The sequence below is a fragment of the Pygocentrus nattereri genome, chromosome 2 (genome assembly GCF_015220715.1).
Source record: "Pygocentrus nattereri isolate fPygNat1 chromosome 2, fPygNat1.pri, whole genome shotgun sequence".
In the NCBI taxonomy this organism is placed as follows: Eukaryota; Metazoa; Chordata; class Actinopteri; order Characiformes; family Serrasalmidae; genus Pygocentrus; species Pygocentrus nattereri.
The window spans coordinates 13,830,590-13,847,817 of record NC_051212.1 but is presented as its reverse complement, the minus strand read 5'-3'; the positions used below and the strand labels follow the sequence as shown (position 1 = coordinate 13,847,817).

The 17,228-nt window shown below is 38.5% G+C and overlaps 2 protein-coding genes across 5 annotated transcripts in view; one reads left to right on the top strand and one right to left on the bottom strand.

Annotated features, from left to right (window-relative positions):
* LOC108416657 (Fc receptor-like protein 5) overlaps positions 1–17,228 on the top strand; it is a 110,864-nt gene that overhangs the window by 73,035 nt on the left and 20,601 nt on the right. For all 4 annotated transcript variants that reach the window (XM_037547393.1, XM_037547395.1, XM_037547383.1 and 1 more), the window contains 3 exons: positions 7,909–8,181; positions 14,474–14,824; positions 14,995–15,264. In XM_037547393.1, coding sequence (XP_037403290.1) covers positions 7,909–8,181; positions 14,474–14,824; positions 14,995–15,264 — 894 coding nt within the window. The remainder of the gene's footprint in view (positions 1–7,908; positions 8,182–14,473; positions 14,825–14,994; positions 15,265–17,228) is intronic.
* Positions 1–17,228, bottom strand: part of LOC119266023 — a 67,434-nt gene that overhangs the window by 43,719 nt on the left and 6,487 nt on the right. The gene's annotated exons all lie outside the window — the stretch shown is intronic.

Here is a 17,228-nt window from a genome sequence, read left to right as displayed (position 1 = left end):
CGTCTCCTAAGATGCACAGTCTGGGTGAGGTTGGGATGCAACATTTAAGCCACGTGGACAAGTACATATCCTGTGCCAGAACATCTGAACAGGCCTACAATCCCATATAGCATGCAGATAGTTATCGGTTACATTGGCTGTACAGTGGGTGCATATGTTTGACTGTGTATTCTATGAAGGACTTTGTATTGTACAAGTTGTAAGTTGGGGCTTTTACTCATTTTGAAGATATTTGAACATATTTCTGTCCAAAAGCTTTGATCTTGATTGATAGAGAGATCACGTTCCCATTTGGCTATCGGGAGGGAGATCGAGTCATCAAATTTTAATAATAATTTGTACAGTTTTGATAATTTAGGGGTACATAAATTTAAAAATTCAGTTACCCATGTTGATATTTCCAAATTTAGTTGGTTGGGATTAAATCTCTCTTGAATGATGTATTTCAATTGTTGATATTCAAGAAATTTACTGTTGTTTATTCCATATTCTGATATGAGTTCCTGGAATGTGACAAAGTTTCCCTCTTTAATAACATGTTCTAAATTTTTTATTCCCTTTTCACACCATGATGTGAAATTTAGTACTTTCTTATTCTGACAAATGTCTGGATTGTTCCAAATGGGTGTTAGTTTGCATGGAATAAGTGGAGACTGAGTTAGTTTTAGAAATTCCCACCAGGCTGTCAGTGAGCTATTTATACTGAGGCTTTTAAAAGCGTCATGGCGCTTAATATTAGAGCTAATGTAAGGTAAGTCTGAGAGTTTTGTTTTTCTACAGAATGCTTGTTCTAGGTCCAACCATGGACTGTCTAGTAAGTCAGGTTTGATCCATTTTGAAAATGTATTGTAATCTATTGGCTAAGAAATAATTATAAAAATTTGGTAGTTCTAAACCACCATTGTTTTTCGGCTTTTGTAGAGTTTTCAGACTTATTCTTTATGGCTTATTTTTCCATAAGAATTGTGAGATGTTTGAATCTAAGGACTTAAACCAAGCAGCAGGGGGTTTATTTGGGATTAGTGAGAATAAATAGTTGATTTTTGGTAAAACCATCATTTTAATGGTAGCGACTCTCCCCATGAGTGATATAGGTAAGGCGTTCCAACGTTTGAGATCATCTTCTATTGTTTTCAGTAAAGGGATATGATTTAACTGCACTAAGTCTGAAAGCCTAGCAGAGACATGTATGCCTAAATATCTAATATTACCTGATTGTAGTGGAATGGCGGTTGTGTTCTGGAAACTACAGTTTATAGGCAAAACTGTTGATTTTCCCCAGTTGATGGAATAGTCTGATATAGAAGAGAAGCTATCTATTAGTCTAATTGTATTCGGGAGAGAAGCTTGGGAGTTTTCCAGGAAAAGTAATACATCATCTGCATAAAGACTTATCTTGTGGTTTGTAGTTTCTGTGTTAATTCCTTTAATATTTGTATTTTGTCGAATTGCTGCTGCTAATGGCTCAATGAAGATAACGAAAAGTGAGGGTGATAGTGGGCAGCCCTGCCTGGTGCCCCTCTGCAGAGTGAAGCTTTGTGAAGTGATATCGTTTGTCCTAACATGTGCACTAGGAGAGCTATGTAAGGTTTTGATCCAGTTTATGAAGGTTGAACCAAATCCGAATTTGTGTAGGACTGCTAATAAATATTTCCAGTTTACCCGATCAAATGCCTTTTCTGCGTCTAAAGATACAATGGTTGTTTCTAATTTGTTAATTGTGCAGTAATCTATTATGTTTACTAGTCTGCGTGTGTTATTGGCTGATTGTCTACCCTTGATAAAACCTGTCTGGTCAGGATGTACTATAAGTGGAGTGATTTCCTCTAATCTTCTGGCAAGAACTTTGCAAATAATTTTAAGATCTACGTTTATGAGTGAAATTGGGCGATAGCTAGAAGGCAGTGTAGGGTCTTTGCCTGGTTTAAGAAGTAGGCTAATGTTAGCAGAATTCATGTCTGGGGACAGTACGTTCTCATTTTGAATTTGAGTTACCATTCTGAAAAAGGTTGGTTCTAGCACAGACCAGAATTCTTTGTAGAACTCTACTGGAAATCCATCTGGGCCTGGGGCTTTGTTATTTGGTAGATGCTGCAGGGCTTCATGTAATTCGGATAAAGCAAGTGGTGCAACAACTTGTTCATTTTTCAGCTTGGGGAGATTTATATTATTAAGAAATTCTTCAATAGCTGCGTTAGAAGGATTAATCTGTGATGAATATAAGGCTTTGTAAAACTCTTTAAAAGCTTTATTTATTTGTTGTGGGTCATGAGTAATGTTTCCAGTTGAGACTTTAATAGAAGAGATGGTTGTTTTTTCTTTATTTAGCTTTAACTGGTTAGCAAGGAATTTTCCGGATTTATTGCTATGTTCAAAGTTCTGCCAACGCAACCTTTGCAGTAAAAATTGTGTCTTTTTGTCTATTATTTCATTTAATTCTAGTTTGAGTTTTCTCAGCTTGCTCATTGTGTGTTCTTGTGGTGAAGCCGCATGGGCAGCTTCTAAGGATTTTATTTTTTCTTCCAATTCTAATACCTGTATTTTTTCTTTTTTTTTCTTATGTGTGCAGTAGGATATTATCTTCCCCCGCATTACTGCCTTTCCTGCTTCCCAAAGAACACACGGTGATGTTCCTGGCAGGTCGTTATTTTCTAAATATGTTGTCCATTCCTTTTTGAAATAATTAATGAAATCTTTTTCTTTAAGTAATGATGTATTTAATCTCCAGTTCCTATTTGTTGGTGTGGTTCTTTTCTGTGCCAGAGAGAGAGATACCGGTGCATGGTCACTGATAGTGATAGGGTGAATCTGAGTGTCTGTGACATCCATCATAATAGAATTGCTAACTAAGAAGTTGTCTAAACGAGAATGTGAATGGTGTACTGCTGAGAAGAAGGTGTAATCCCGGAGAGTGGGGTGATGTGAACGCCACGCATCAGAGAGCCCAAAGTCTTTCATATATTGTTTTAGAGTGTCTGCAGACTGCCAGTTCCTTTGACTCACTGCTGTACTGAGCCTGTCGATTTTTGGATGAAGCACCAGGTTGAAATCTCCTCCTATTATTAGTTTGGTGTCAGAATGATCAGAGAGTGCTGTGAAAATATTATGAAAAAAGGAGGGGTCGTCAACATTTGGCGCATATATATTAGCAATACATAAATGCATATTTAGAATCGACAAGTTAAGTATTATAAATCTACCTTCAGGATCTGTTATATTGTTGCTAATGGAAAAGTTTATCCTTCTGTTAATTAGTATGGCCACCCCCCTTTGTTTTGAGTTGTAGCAGGCTGAGTACGCATGAGGGAACTGAGGAGAGGTCAGTGTGTATGTAGGTGTTTTTGACATGTGTGTTTCCTGTAGAAAGACAATATCTGCTTGCAAGTCGCTTAGCCGATTAAAAATTTTCAATCTCTTTTCCCTCGAACCAGCTCCACGTACATTCCATGTAACAAACCTCAGTGTACTCATGTTAAAACTAGCTGTTTGAGTGTTGGATGTTTACTAGAGGTGTATGTGTTGTATAAGTGTGCTGTATGCCTGTGTTGTATGTTTTGTGTGTGTATCTGCACTATATGTCTGTGTGTGTGTGTGTGTGTCTGTGCCTGCATGTATCGGTCATGTATGCCTATGTGTCTGCGCTGTGTTTGTGTGTGTCTCCTGTATGTTTGTGTGAGTGTGTGCTGTGTGTCTCTGTGTGTGTCTGTTAAATATGCCTGTATGTAATTGTGTGTGTGTGTGTGTGCTGTGTGTCTCTGTGTGTGTCTGTTAGATATGCCTGTATGTATGTGTGTGTGTGTGTGTGTGAACAAATCGCTTAAAGTGAATGAACAAATCGCTGTGTGGGTATTGAAAGAGAGAGGGGGAGGAAAAAAAGGTGATACGTAAAATGAAAGTGCACATACAACAACAACAACAAAAAAAGGGAAAACAAATACATCTTAAGGAAGAAAACATTTAAATTATTTAAGGCAATCTGCTTATTAAACCGGCATTAATGATTTTTTTTTAGACATGTCGTATTATACTAGTGGAAAGGTGATATGTTAAAGTATTCGGATAAAGGCGTCGGTGTTGATACAGATCACCTGATTAGTACAGCCATGGAGTGAACTAAAGGAACTAAAGTCCGTTCCTCTCAGTTCCCGGCCGGCCGCGGCTCTTTAACAGCTCTTTATGTTGGAAGTGTTCGAACTTAGCCACGATCGGTCTGGGTCTTCGCGCATCCGGCCGTTTACCCCCCAGGCGGTGAACGCGGTGGAAGCCGATGTTTTTAACGGTGTCCTCTGGAAGTTTTAGGTGAGTTTGTATGAATGACTTTACTGTACTTACCGGGTCTTCGTCTGCCTTCTCCGGGATTCCTGCAAAAATGAGGTTGTCCCTCATGCTGCGGGACTGGAGATCAAGAACCGTTTCTTTAATTTTTTTGTTTTCCTCCGAGAGCCGGGTCATTCCCTCGGTGAGCGATTTCACCGACTCTCTCAGAACCGCGTTTTCTGCAGCGAGTGATTCAACCTGCTGCTGGCTGAATTGGACAGAGACTGATGGGCTACAGTCGGTCAGTGTAGACCTACAAAGTGCACCTTTATGTAGGTGTTACTGATAAAATGTCCAGTGAGTGGCCACTCAGTTCACACAGCAGGCGTAACTAATTACTAGTCTACTATGATCACTATTAACACAGTAGATGTGTTTGAAATATTTCTAAAGCTTTTTATTTTTACTGCAAGCAGAATATAAACCAGTTGTGATGGTGTTTCAGAGCCGTGTCTACAGTGGAGACTCTGTCACTCAGAGCTGTGGATCAGGCAGAGTAAACCAATCACAGCTGATACGTTTCAGCTTCTTTGTGCAGAAAGACAGACGTCAGCAGTTAATTTACAGAATAATTCTGCTGTAAACTGTAGAGAACTGCTGCACATTTACAGCAGAAACACTGCAGTGATCTACTGTCCTCCTTAAAGCAGTGGACTGCAGTAAAGAGTGATGCAGTAATTAGCTGTGATGTGCTGATTATATTGTGAGAGGCTGCCTGTCTCTGAATGTTGTGGTGATAGAGGACAGAGCTTCCCATCATTCCTTGCAGTTTTTGTGACTGTGATTTTTGTCTTAACATGTAATTCTTACTGTAAATATACGTCTGAATGCAGTTTACATGTTTGGGTATTCTAGTCATGGTGGTGTTTTGTGTTTCAGTAACTGGACCAGCCTGTAAAGTTATAATACAGTATGGACGCCATAAATAAACAGAAGTTATTGTTATTTCACACTAAACCGTTTTAGCATGAAGAGTCAGTGCAGCTCCTGCTTTGAACTCCCGGCCACTATAAAGATGTAGAACTCTGCTCTGCTGAGCTGCTGTGTTATTCTAGTGTAAAACAAGCTTTAGTCTGATAAATCATCAGAGCTCAGAGCTCAGAGCGGGTGGGCTACTATGCTAGCTGACAACATGGATCAGGACAGATTTAGATGAGAACATGTTTGCAGAACAAATTAGTGAGTCAGTATTTTATTATTTCTCTGTTCCACAGTTTCACTGAGTAACAATACAGGCTGATGCATTTTCATTCGTTTATCATGGTACTCTGTTGTATTTTTTGATGGAAATTACAGTTTGTGTCAAAATGAATTGAAAATATTAGGAATTTTAAGATGAGTTTATGTTTAATTTCGCTTCTGAAAATATTTGATGGGTTCTGAGACAAACACTGCCTCTGCATGAGGACCCTGACCTGAAAAGGTTTGGCTTTAAAAGAATGCAGTTACTGTGGAGATAAAATGGGACTGGTTAAAAAACAACACAGTCAAAAGTAAATAATACACATTGCTGTATATTATATTATATATTATTATTATTAATAAATGTAAAAAGTACATGATTAGATAAATAGATTGATAGATAGATAGACAGACTACCAGACAGACAGACAGACTATCAGACAGACAGACAGACAGACAGACAGACAGACAGACAGAGACTATCAGACAGACTATCAGACAGACAGACAGACAGGCAGACAGGGAGGCAGGCAGGCAGGCAGACAGACTATCAGACAGACAGACGATCAGACAGACTATCAGACAGACTATCAGACAGACAGACAGACAGACAGGGAGGCAGGCAGGCCATTGTTCACAGGTAGTAAAAGTGTAAGTCTGGCCTGAGAACAGAAACACAAGAAAATCCTAAATTGGATAAACCTGTAGAAAATCAATGATTGTTGTTTTTTTGTTTGTCTCCTTTTTAATTACAAGTCATAAAGAGCGTAATTGTCTGATGCTGTATTCTGTCAAAGTAATTGCTCCTCCTTCTTCTTGGTGTAAAGAAACACACGACTCCTCCAGTCAGTTCACTTCAGTAAATTGTTCCAAACTGTTTCTTTGCATAATCTCTCCTGATATTTTTGTGGATAAACAATGCCACTGCTCAAAATGCACATTCATTAGGTCAGTATCAGGTCAGTATCAGGGCCCCCAGTCCTGCAGCTCAGTGGAGACCCTGTGCTCACATGCTAAATGCTTCTACACACACAAGCCAGCTTTACTAAAAGAGGCACTAATTACAGACAGTCTACTGACACTGTGGCCTGCGGGGGTCGCTAATGTAGTGGCTCATCTACTAACTATACTAATTGACATAACATACTGACATATGGTAAAGTAAATTTAGTTTGACCTGTGATGAAACAAAAACAGTACAAAGACAAAATATTAAATATTTCAATTTTGTCTTATTATGTTATAAACTTCATTGTTTTTTTGTAAATTTACCCTAATTCTGAAATCGATACCTGAAATACGCTCCAGAACTGTTGACTCTAAATGTCACTTAAATAGAACCTGTCTGGCAACGTGAAGCAGGCTAGAACGTCTCAGGAATGACATGATGCCCAATCTAAAGAGACTCGAATATGGATATGAAACACACTCACTGAAATGAACCAGTCTGGAGTGGGTTACAAAGTTGTTGCTAAGGCTCTGGGACTCCAGCAAATGTAAAACCTGGAGGCCTCAGTTGTCAGTTAAAGTCCATGAAACACACTGTGCAAAAATGGCATCCATGGGAGAGTTGCAAGATGCAAACCATTACTGACCAAAACAAACAAAAAAAAACACAAAGGCTTGTCCAGCATTTGCCAAAAACTATTTAGATGACCCCCAAGACATTTGGGATCACATTCTGTGGGCTGATTAGTCAAAGGTGGAACTTTTGGAAAACATGAGTCCTGATACATCTGGCGTAAAGCTACCAGCACATTCCACCATTAGAGAATCACACCAATACCAGCACTCAAACATGGTGGTGGTAGTGTGTGTGACCTAAAGCTCTAGCGCAGTGGGTTTATGCAGCAGGACAATAATCTGAAGCACATCAGCAAATCCACCTCTGAATGGCTCAAAGAGACATAAACTTAAGGTTTTGGAGCGGCCGAGTCAAAGTGCTGACTTGAATCCCATTGAGATGCTGTGACAAGATGTTAAACGGGCAGTTCATGTTCGAAAAATCACACAGTGCAGCCGAATTAAAGCAGTGCTGCTGTTTTAAGAGTGGGTCAAAATTCCTCCACTTCAATGTAAAAGACGCATCACAAGTCATCACAAACGTTTGATTGTAGTCGTTACTGCCAAAGTTGGCACAGCCAGATATTAGGTTTTGGGGGCAATTACTTTTTCACAATAGTTTGGTTGATAGGTCGGTCACATGGTTTTGGTATTGAATAAATCTTTATCTTCAATAAAGGAGGGATCATTTAAAAGCTGCATTTTGTGTTTACTTGTGTTGTCTTTGTTTTAGAATGTAAAAATAGAAGTAGAAGAAATCGGGTGAGGGGCAAATACTTTTTCACAGCACTGTAGAAATCATCTTTATCTGAATTATTTGTTCTGAGGATTTCTTTCTCTCCACAGAGAGACCAAAACCTGCGGTGTCCATACAGCCTGATGATCAGGTGTTCAGTGGAGAGACTGTCACTCTCACATGTGACATACAGGGAGGAGGAGTCTCTAACTGGCAGTACAGCTGGTTTAAAGCTGGTTCATCCACTGCTGTCAGTTATAAACAGCAGTACAGTATCAGCTCTGTTACAGCGTCTGACGGAGGAACATACACCTGTAGAGGAACAGAGAGAGGAACATCACGCTACTCACACACCAGTGATGCCGCTACACTGACTGTATCAGGTGAGTGTGAAAAAGTTTTCAGCTCACTTAATAATTAACTAATGAATCAGAGCTTAATAAAACGTCTTCATTACATTGAATGATTATTAATACTTAACTAATGAATCAGGGCTCAATAAAACGTCTTCATTACATTGAATGATTATTAATACTTAACTAATGAATCAGAGCTTAATAAAACGTCTTCATTACATTGAATGATTATTAATACTTAACTAATGAATCAGAGCTCAATAAAACGTCTTCATTACATTGAATGATTATTAATACTTAACTAATGAATCAGAGCTTAATAAAACGTCTTCATTACATTGAATGATTATTAATACTTAACTAATGAATCAGAGCTTAATAAAACGTCTTCATTACATTGAATGATTATTAATACTTAACTAATGAATCAGAGCTTAATAAAACGTCTTCATTACATTGAATGATTATTAATACTTAACTAATGAATCAGAGCTTAATAAAACGTCTTCATTACATTGAATGATTATTAATACTTAACTAATGAATCAGAGCTTAATAAAACGTCTTCATTACATTGAATGATTATTAATACTTAACTAATGAATCAGAGCTTAATAAAACGTCTTCATTACATTGAATGATTATTAATACTTAACTAATGAATCAGAGCTTAATAAACGTTTTCATTACATTGAATGATTATTAATACTTAACTAATGAATCAGAGCTTAATAAAACGTCTTCATTAGATTGAATGATTATTTAGAAGTTTAAAAACAATATTAAGCTTCTTTCAGAACTGGTCTATAACTTTATACAGACTTCAGCTCACTGTAGTGAAAATACCACGTTCACTTCACCAGAGCAGCTACGGCAAATTTAGAAACACAAACTCTGCTCTAAGACAGGCTCACACGGAGTCTTTGATCCACTCAGATTATTATGAAGTTCAGAAAGTTTTTTTTTTGTAACTTCTACAGTTCTGAAATCAGGGTTCGCTGATTCCCCACTTCTTGCGTCCTTGCAGTGTTTTCTGTGCTCTCTTTTCTGTAAATCATTATGATTGAAATTTTAATCATTATAACAGCGTCATGTTCAGCCTCTGACTGTAAATTATGCTCTGAGACTCTGTTCTTTCTTCTGTTCTCTCAGCTCCTGTTTTTAGAATAAGGCTATTTTTACTGCAAAGGGTATTTTAGTGGTTAATCATTATTTAACATTTCATTATGTTCCTAAAGCCTTGACTGTGTAACTGTTTTACAGCTGACCATCCTCAGCAAACCTCGTATCTCCATTTCTGTTGATTTTCATTTTTTAAGATAATTTGAAAAAACGTTTTGGCCTTTATATTGTCTGTAAATTTAATGAAAGATGGGCCAAAATAAACGGCCTAAAATGACTTGGAAAGAAGTCTGGTTCCATTGACTTACATTGAAAGTAAAGTATGTTTGTTCCTTCTCCTCTAAAGTTTCCATTTTGGAGATACAATGTTTTGTTCCAACAGCAGTGATATGCACATGTTCCTATTCAGATAATATTTCAGACTGTTTGTTTAACCTTAGTGAAGCAGAGCTGCAGCCTGGGAAAGCCATTGCTCAACAGATGGTGGAGAGGGGCTGGCCCACCGAGTTAGGATACATTTTTTTGCCAGAAATGAAAGCATTAGAAACAAAAATTTGCTATCAGTATCAAAAATACGTTCCACTCCTGTTCCCAAAAGCTACAGGGCAGGAGACTCTTCTGAAATGGTGTTTGGAAGATTTCTTCTACCCTAATATGTACTCTGTCCCAGAAAGTGCCAATTCTTTTACACTGCCAGAAAGCATGGAAAAATGTTCCTCTTTCAGTTTTACATTTAAAACACAAATTAGATCTATCTGGCAACATCTTCTGTAAGCAAACAGGTGTGAAATATATCCCATTCATGAATTTAACATTAAGCTCATGAACACCAGATGAGGAACATTTGGTAAACAAGTCTTTACAAACATTGCACCAGTCCTCTTCTGTGATTGGTTGGCCCAAGTCCCTCTCCCAGCCTCCTCTCAGACTGTCTGATGATGGTTTAACATGTTTTAGCAAAATGCCATAAATTGGTGAAATCACCCCTCTAGCCTGGCTTTTCTTAACTAGCAGCTCTTCAAGGTCGGTTAATTCCTTTCTGAATCTCCCATCCTTAATAGTTGAGATGATCAGGTGACGAACCTGGAGATGTTTTAAAAGTCTGACCTAGGTAACTCGTACTCTTCTTGCAGTTGTATGAACGATTTGAACAAACTTCCAGCAAACATGTGGGAAATGTTTTTAATCCCTCTGTCAAACCGAACTGAGAGTCCAGAGCTATTCAGCTGAAAAGAGAAATCTGGGTTATGGGCCAGGGGGAACAATAATGAAAGACAATGAGGGATATTAAGATATTTCTTAGCATCTTAGCAGACCATGGAAACACATTCCATGAAGCTCTCTACGCTGTTCTTGAGCTGAGCTGAAGGCCACATGAAGTTTGGAGGACTGTAGCAATTAACTCTGCAGAAAGTTGCCAACCTCTGCGCACTATACGCCTCAGCATCTGCTGACCCCACGCTGTCATTTTACATGGCCCAGCACTTCATGGCTGAGCTGCTGTTGTTTCTAATCGCTTCCACTGTGTTATAATACAACTGACAGTTGACTGTGGAATATTTAGTAGTGAGGAAACTTAACAACTGGACTTGTAGCACAGGTGGCGTCAGATCACGGTACCACGCTGGAATTCACTGAGCTCCGGAGAGCGACCCATTCTTTCACTAATGCTTGTAGAAGCAGTCTGCAGGCCTAGGGGCTTGGTTTTATACACCTGTAGCCATGGAAGTGATTGGAACACCTGAATTCAGTGATTTGGATGGGAGAGTGAGGACTTTTGGAAATACTGTATGTTAGCTGTGTAACTTTAGCCACATTATTTACAAATACTATACAGATACTGTTAAGGTTTACTTTAAAATGACCTAATATTCATCTAAAATTTTGTTACATATCCGATAAAGAGCTACAGCTACCAGAAACAGTATAAACAAACATTGTAGCTAGCATGCTAACATTAGCTAAGTAAATCTCATCAGTCTCACATCACAACTAAAAAAAAAAAAAACACCTGTTTGTTTATTGACAACAGGTCAGTAACATGATCGGGTATAAAAAAAGCATCTCAGGGAGGCCGAGTCTTTCAGAAGGAAAGATGAGGAGAGGTACACCACTCTGTGAAAGACTGCACAATCAAATAGTAGAACAATTCAAGAATAATGTTTTTCAAAATAAAATAGCATAGAACTTCTGTTTTTCATCATCTATGGTACAGAATATCATTAAACATCTCAGAGAATATGCAGAAATCTCTGTATGCAAGGGACAAGGCCAAAATACAGTATTTGCTAGCCGTGAACTTCGGGCCATCAGATGGCACTGCATTTAAAACAGACATGATTCTGTAGTAGAAATCACTGCATGGGCTTAAAAAAACTTCTGCCGTTTACTGTCTGTGAACACAGTTCATCACTGCATCCGCAAATGCAAGTTAAACGCAAACAAGAAACTGTACATGAACAGGATCCAGAAATGCTGCCACCTTCTCTGGGCCTGAGCTCATTTAGAATGGACTGAGACGAAGTGGGAAAGTGGTCAGACAAATCTACATTTAAGATTCTATTTGGAAATCATGGACACTGTGTCCTCTGGACGATAGACCACTCAGCTTGTTATCAATGCACAGTTCAAAAGCCAGTATTCCTAATGGTATAGGGGTGCATTAGCACACATGACATGGGTGACGTGCACATCTATGAAGGCACCGTTAACGCTGAACAATATATACATGTTTTGGCATCTTTCTGTTTTTTTCAGAGAAGCCTTGTTTATTTCAGCAAGACAATGTCAAACCACATTCTGCACATATTACAACAGCATTGCTCAGTATTAAGAGTCCAGGTGCTAAACTGACCTGCCTGCTGTCCAGAACAGTCACTAAAACATTTGGCACATTATAAAATGAAATATACAACACAGGAGACCCTGAACTGATGAGCAGCTGAAATCCTATACCAAACAAGAATGGGAAAACATTTCACTTTAAAAACTACAGCAAGTGGTCTCCTTGGTTCCCAAACACTTACAGGGCATTGTTAAAAGAGGAGAGGATACCCAGTGGTAAACATGCCCCCGTCCCTTTTTGAGAACATGTTGGCATCAAATTCAAAATTTCAAAAAATTAATATTTTTCAATAAAACTAAATTTCTCAGTTTAAACATTTGATATGTTGTCTTTAGTGTTTTGCTTTAATAATATGGTTTACATGATTTCCACATCATTGTGTTTGTATTAGTAATGCTGAATTGTGTGGCATAATGTGCCAAAATGCTGTGAACTCAGTAAATGATCCACTAGTCTATTCTGTACTAAGAGAATAATAGAAAACCATATTATTAAAGTATTAAACTATTATAATCAGACCTACAGTAAGATGTGTTCATTCAGCAGCTCAACAAAGGCAGCTGCCCTGTACGTTACATACAGGTGTAACAATCTGACCACTCGGCTGTTACTATTAAAAGTCTGACTAATTAGGTGAGTATAACCCATGCAGTGCCAGTATACAACAAAGATGACCAGTATATGTTTTATTCAGTATTCAGGTTCCTTGCGATACCTCACTTAAAAAAAAAGGGTAATCCACACGTCAAAGACAAGGATGAGAGAAAGAAAAAGTAGATGCTGTTTGGGCCTCAACAGCCAACTTCCCCAGGCCTATCTTCCCCAAACTTTCACCTTCCTTAAGATGGCTGCTCTACTTCCTTTTTTCCGTTCTCAAACCAGGGTTCACTTTCACAATAAAAGTCTTCCCATCCAGAAATTAACAGGAAAAGGTCACAAAAAATAATGTATATAAAATAAACACACACCCACACTGATGGAAAACTGAGGCCTCACCTTCTCCCAATACATCTCAATGAACAGCCTAAGGTTCCTAAGGACTTTAATCCGTGGGGTCACCTAAATAACACTATCAGGAACGTAAGTGTTAATACTCCTAGATAGGGATCCCACAGGTCCCCTTTATGTGGCGGTGTCACACAGGAATGACCAGCCTATGAACAGCTAACTAAAGTGTTTTACCTTATTCATTGTTTCCTTTAAACAACGTGGGAATTGTTTCTTGGTTGATTTCTGTCTGCAGTGATTTTAGTCTAAATCTAATCTAAATTCAGTCACCCATGCCAGGATCATCAACTGGAGAAAGAAAAATCACTGACTGGTCTGAATATCTTTATTCATGTTAATAACTAATGATGTGTTTATTAGTTATGTTATTAGTTAATGTGTTATTTTCTTCATTATTAGTTAACAGTATCTGTGCCCCCTACAGTGAAGTGATACACTATTATACAGAGTTCAGATGTAATACATGGAGGATCCTTTGAAAAATAAAACACTATATATGTCACATTAAACTTTATTAAGAAAGCAGTAAATAATAAGTGAAACAAAAACATGTTACACAAACATGAAATACACAATAAAACATCAACTAATCAGTGTTTATCAAACTGGCTGTCAGATCACATCACCTCTCCACAGCTGTCTGACACAGTAAAGTGTAAATCAGCTCTTCCTCTGTTCACCTTACACAGCATAATAAACCATTTGAAACAAACTTTAGTTTGGAGTTAACAATTAATCTGAATTACTCACAGCCTGCTAGTCTTGAGCTTACACAGTAGCCACAAGCTAACCCGCTAACAGTGAGCTAGCGCAGCAGCTGTGAGGAAACATGTTAGTACACATAAGCTGCACTTACCAGGAGTGTGCTTTAGCACTTCTACTCAGTTCTGAAGTAAAGAATGGAGATTTTTTAGGGAAGGTACTGTTTGCCCTCACTGTGGATCTGCCTTTAACACCTCATTACAGTCTATGGATGTAGATTCATTCATGTGTTACACGTAAAGATACTTTTCTAAATAAAAACATTATTTAACGGTGTTCACTAATTATTTCATCAGTAACCAAACAGTGAAAAAGAAGGAAAGAAATAATTCACCACTTTACTTTGAAGGCTACAAACATCAGGAACCCATAAAGAAGTAATGCTTTAGTAATGCTGTATATATAACTTCACACTCCTGTTCAGTGAGGAGCTAAAGTTTAACCTTTGTTGGTGGAGCCCATTCAGAAACAATCACAGCAGATTTAAAGACTCATTAATAAAATACAGTGTATAAGATGATTGAACTACTGCTTGTGTTGTAAAATGAAAAGCAGCTCTGATTCATCATTTCATACCAACAGGAAAACCCACACCGACTGTGAAGGTGGATCCTCAGAGCTCTGTCTACACTGGAGACACTGTTACTCTGACCTGTGAGGTGGAGTCTACTGGATGGGAGTTTCTCTGGTACAAAGACTCTCAGCAATTACAGCCTCAGAGTCCTGCAGATAAAGAGACCAACACAGTCAGAGTAACAGTGTCTGACGAAGGAACAGCAGAGTTTAAATGTGCAGCACGCAGGAAAAACTACTTCTACGATGGCAGTTACCAGCACTATGACGGCTACGACTACGACTACAGTAAGAAACGCAATGTCTACTACAACGTCTACAACACACATCGCAGTGCTCCAGTCGTGATCACAGTTACAGGTTCGTCTGTTTTCTTTCCACAAATTTGACTTTAGAATAAATACAGGAGGCATTTCCTGTAATTTCATGTTCATTTATCCCATTATTCAATAACTATTTTCAAAACTCACATCTTCTGATTTCATATTTAAGTTGCAAAAGTTTCTGAATTATTCGTCCTGTTTTTACAGCGAGACCAAAAGCTACAGTGACAATACACCCAGCTGATCCTGTGTTCATCGGAGAGACAGTCACTCTCACGTGTGATATAGGAAGTGGACATCATTGGCAGTATGACTGGGTTAAGAATAGTAAACCTCTCAGTGAAGCTCAACAGAGGAAGGAATACACCATTTCTAAAGTTGCTGCGTCTCATAGAGGAGTTTATACCTGTAAAGGAAGACAGTCAACACAGCCGCGTTACTCAGAGACCAGTGATGCTGTTACGCTGACTGTACCAGGTGAGTAACGTCTCAGTCACAAAGTCTTTCTGCTGTTATTACTTTGAAACACTGAACTGCTTTTAATGCTCTGCTTCTAAATGTTACACATGCAGTTTATTCACAAGACAGTAAATTGTGTACACTGTGCACAATTATTAGGCAAGTCTTATTTTTGAGGATTATTTTTATTAATGACCAACTACAGCGCTCTCGGTTAATCCACAATGTTAATAAACCTCAAACATGAATGTTTAAGAAAAATAAAGTGAAGTTTTGGGTTTCTTAGGAGAATTTCTATATGTGCACATTTACTGGGCAACTATAATGGTGCAGAATTATTACGCAGCTAAATGAAAAACACACATTTTCCCATCTCACATTTTATTTTCATCTGTTCAAGTGAGAATTATAAACAAACAACTCTAAGCTTTCCAATGAACATTTCTAAGAAATAAAAATAATAAATTAGTGACCCATATAGCCCCCCTTCTTTTCAATAACAGTGATAAGCCTTCCATTCCTGGAGTCTGTCAGTTTCTTGATCTGTTGACGATCAAATTTTTGTGCAGCAGTAACCACAGCCTCCCAGACCCTGTTCAGAGAGGTGTCCTGTTTTCCTTCACTGTAAATCTCCCGTTTAAGAATTGCCCACAAGTTCTCAGTTGGGTTCAGGTCAGGTGAGGAAGGGGGCCACGTCATAAGTTTTTCATCTTTAATGCCTTTACTGGTGAGCCATGCAGAGGAGTACTTGGATGCATGTGATGGAGCATGTCCTGCATAAAAATCATTGTCTTTTTGAAAGATGCAGATTCTTCCTGTACCACTGCTTAAAGAAAGTGTCTTCTAAAAACTGGCTGTAGGCTTGGGAGTTGATTTTGAGCTAATCTTCAACATGAAAAGGTTCAACCAGCTCATCTTTAATAATACCAGCCCATTCCAGTACCCCACCTCCACCTTGCTAGGGTCTGACTCGAAGTGGAGCTCTGTCCCGTTACTGATCCAGCCACAGGCCCATCCATCTGATCGTTCAAGAGTCACTCTCATTTCATCAGTCCATAAAACCTTTGAAAAATCTGTCTTCAGATTCTTCTTGGACCAGTCTAGATGTGTCTTGTTCAGTGGTGGTCGGGTTTCAGCCTTGCTTACCTTGGCCACGTCTCTGAGCGCTGAACATCTTGTACTTCTTGGTACTCCAGCTAGGTTGCAGTTCTGGAATATGACAGAACTGGAAGATAATGGGTTCCTGGTAGCTTCACGCTTGATTCTTCTCAAATCCTTGCCAGTTAATTTGCGTCTTTTTTTCTCAGCACGTTTCTTGCGACCCTGTTGACTATTTGCAATAAAACGTTTGATGGTTCTGTGATCTCGCCCCAATATCTTAGCAATTTCAAGAGTTCTGCATCCCTCTGAGAGACTTTTGGTAATTTTTAACTTTTCAGAGTCAGTTCAATCTCTTTTTTGGCCCATTTTGCCTGAAGAAAAAAGCTGCCTAATAATTATGCACACCTTGATACAGGGTGTTGACCTCCTTAGGCCACACCCTCCCTCATTACACAGATACACATCACCTGCTACGCTTAAATCCATTAAGCATTCAAGTTTATCCAGCTTGGAGTTAGAAAATATGCCTAAAAATGATACATTTTCAAAATACTCACTTGCCTAATAATTGTGCACACAGTGTATAACTGACAGCATCTTTCACACCAAACGCGTTTCTTTGGACATCAAAAGTATTTCATTCACATTTCATTAGAATTTATAATCTAGATTTTATTTTAAATTGATTGGAAATGCACCGCTTAACTTTAAACAGATGAAGCTACAGACATGAAACACATATCAGACCATTAGCAGACCCAGCTCAAACCAACTAGCCTGACGTCATTGAGCGGTGACGTCAGCATCAGTTCGTAATTTGAATGATAATAATGAATATAGACTCTTTGTGCTGTTGTTGTGGCACAGAGTTGAAGAAAGCA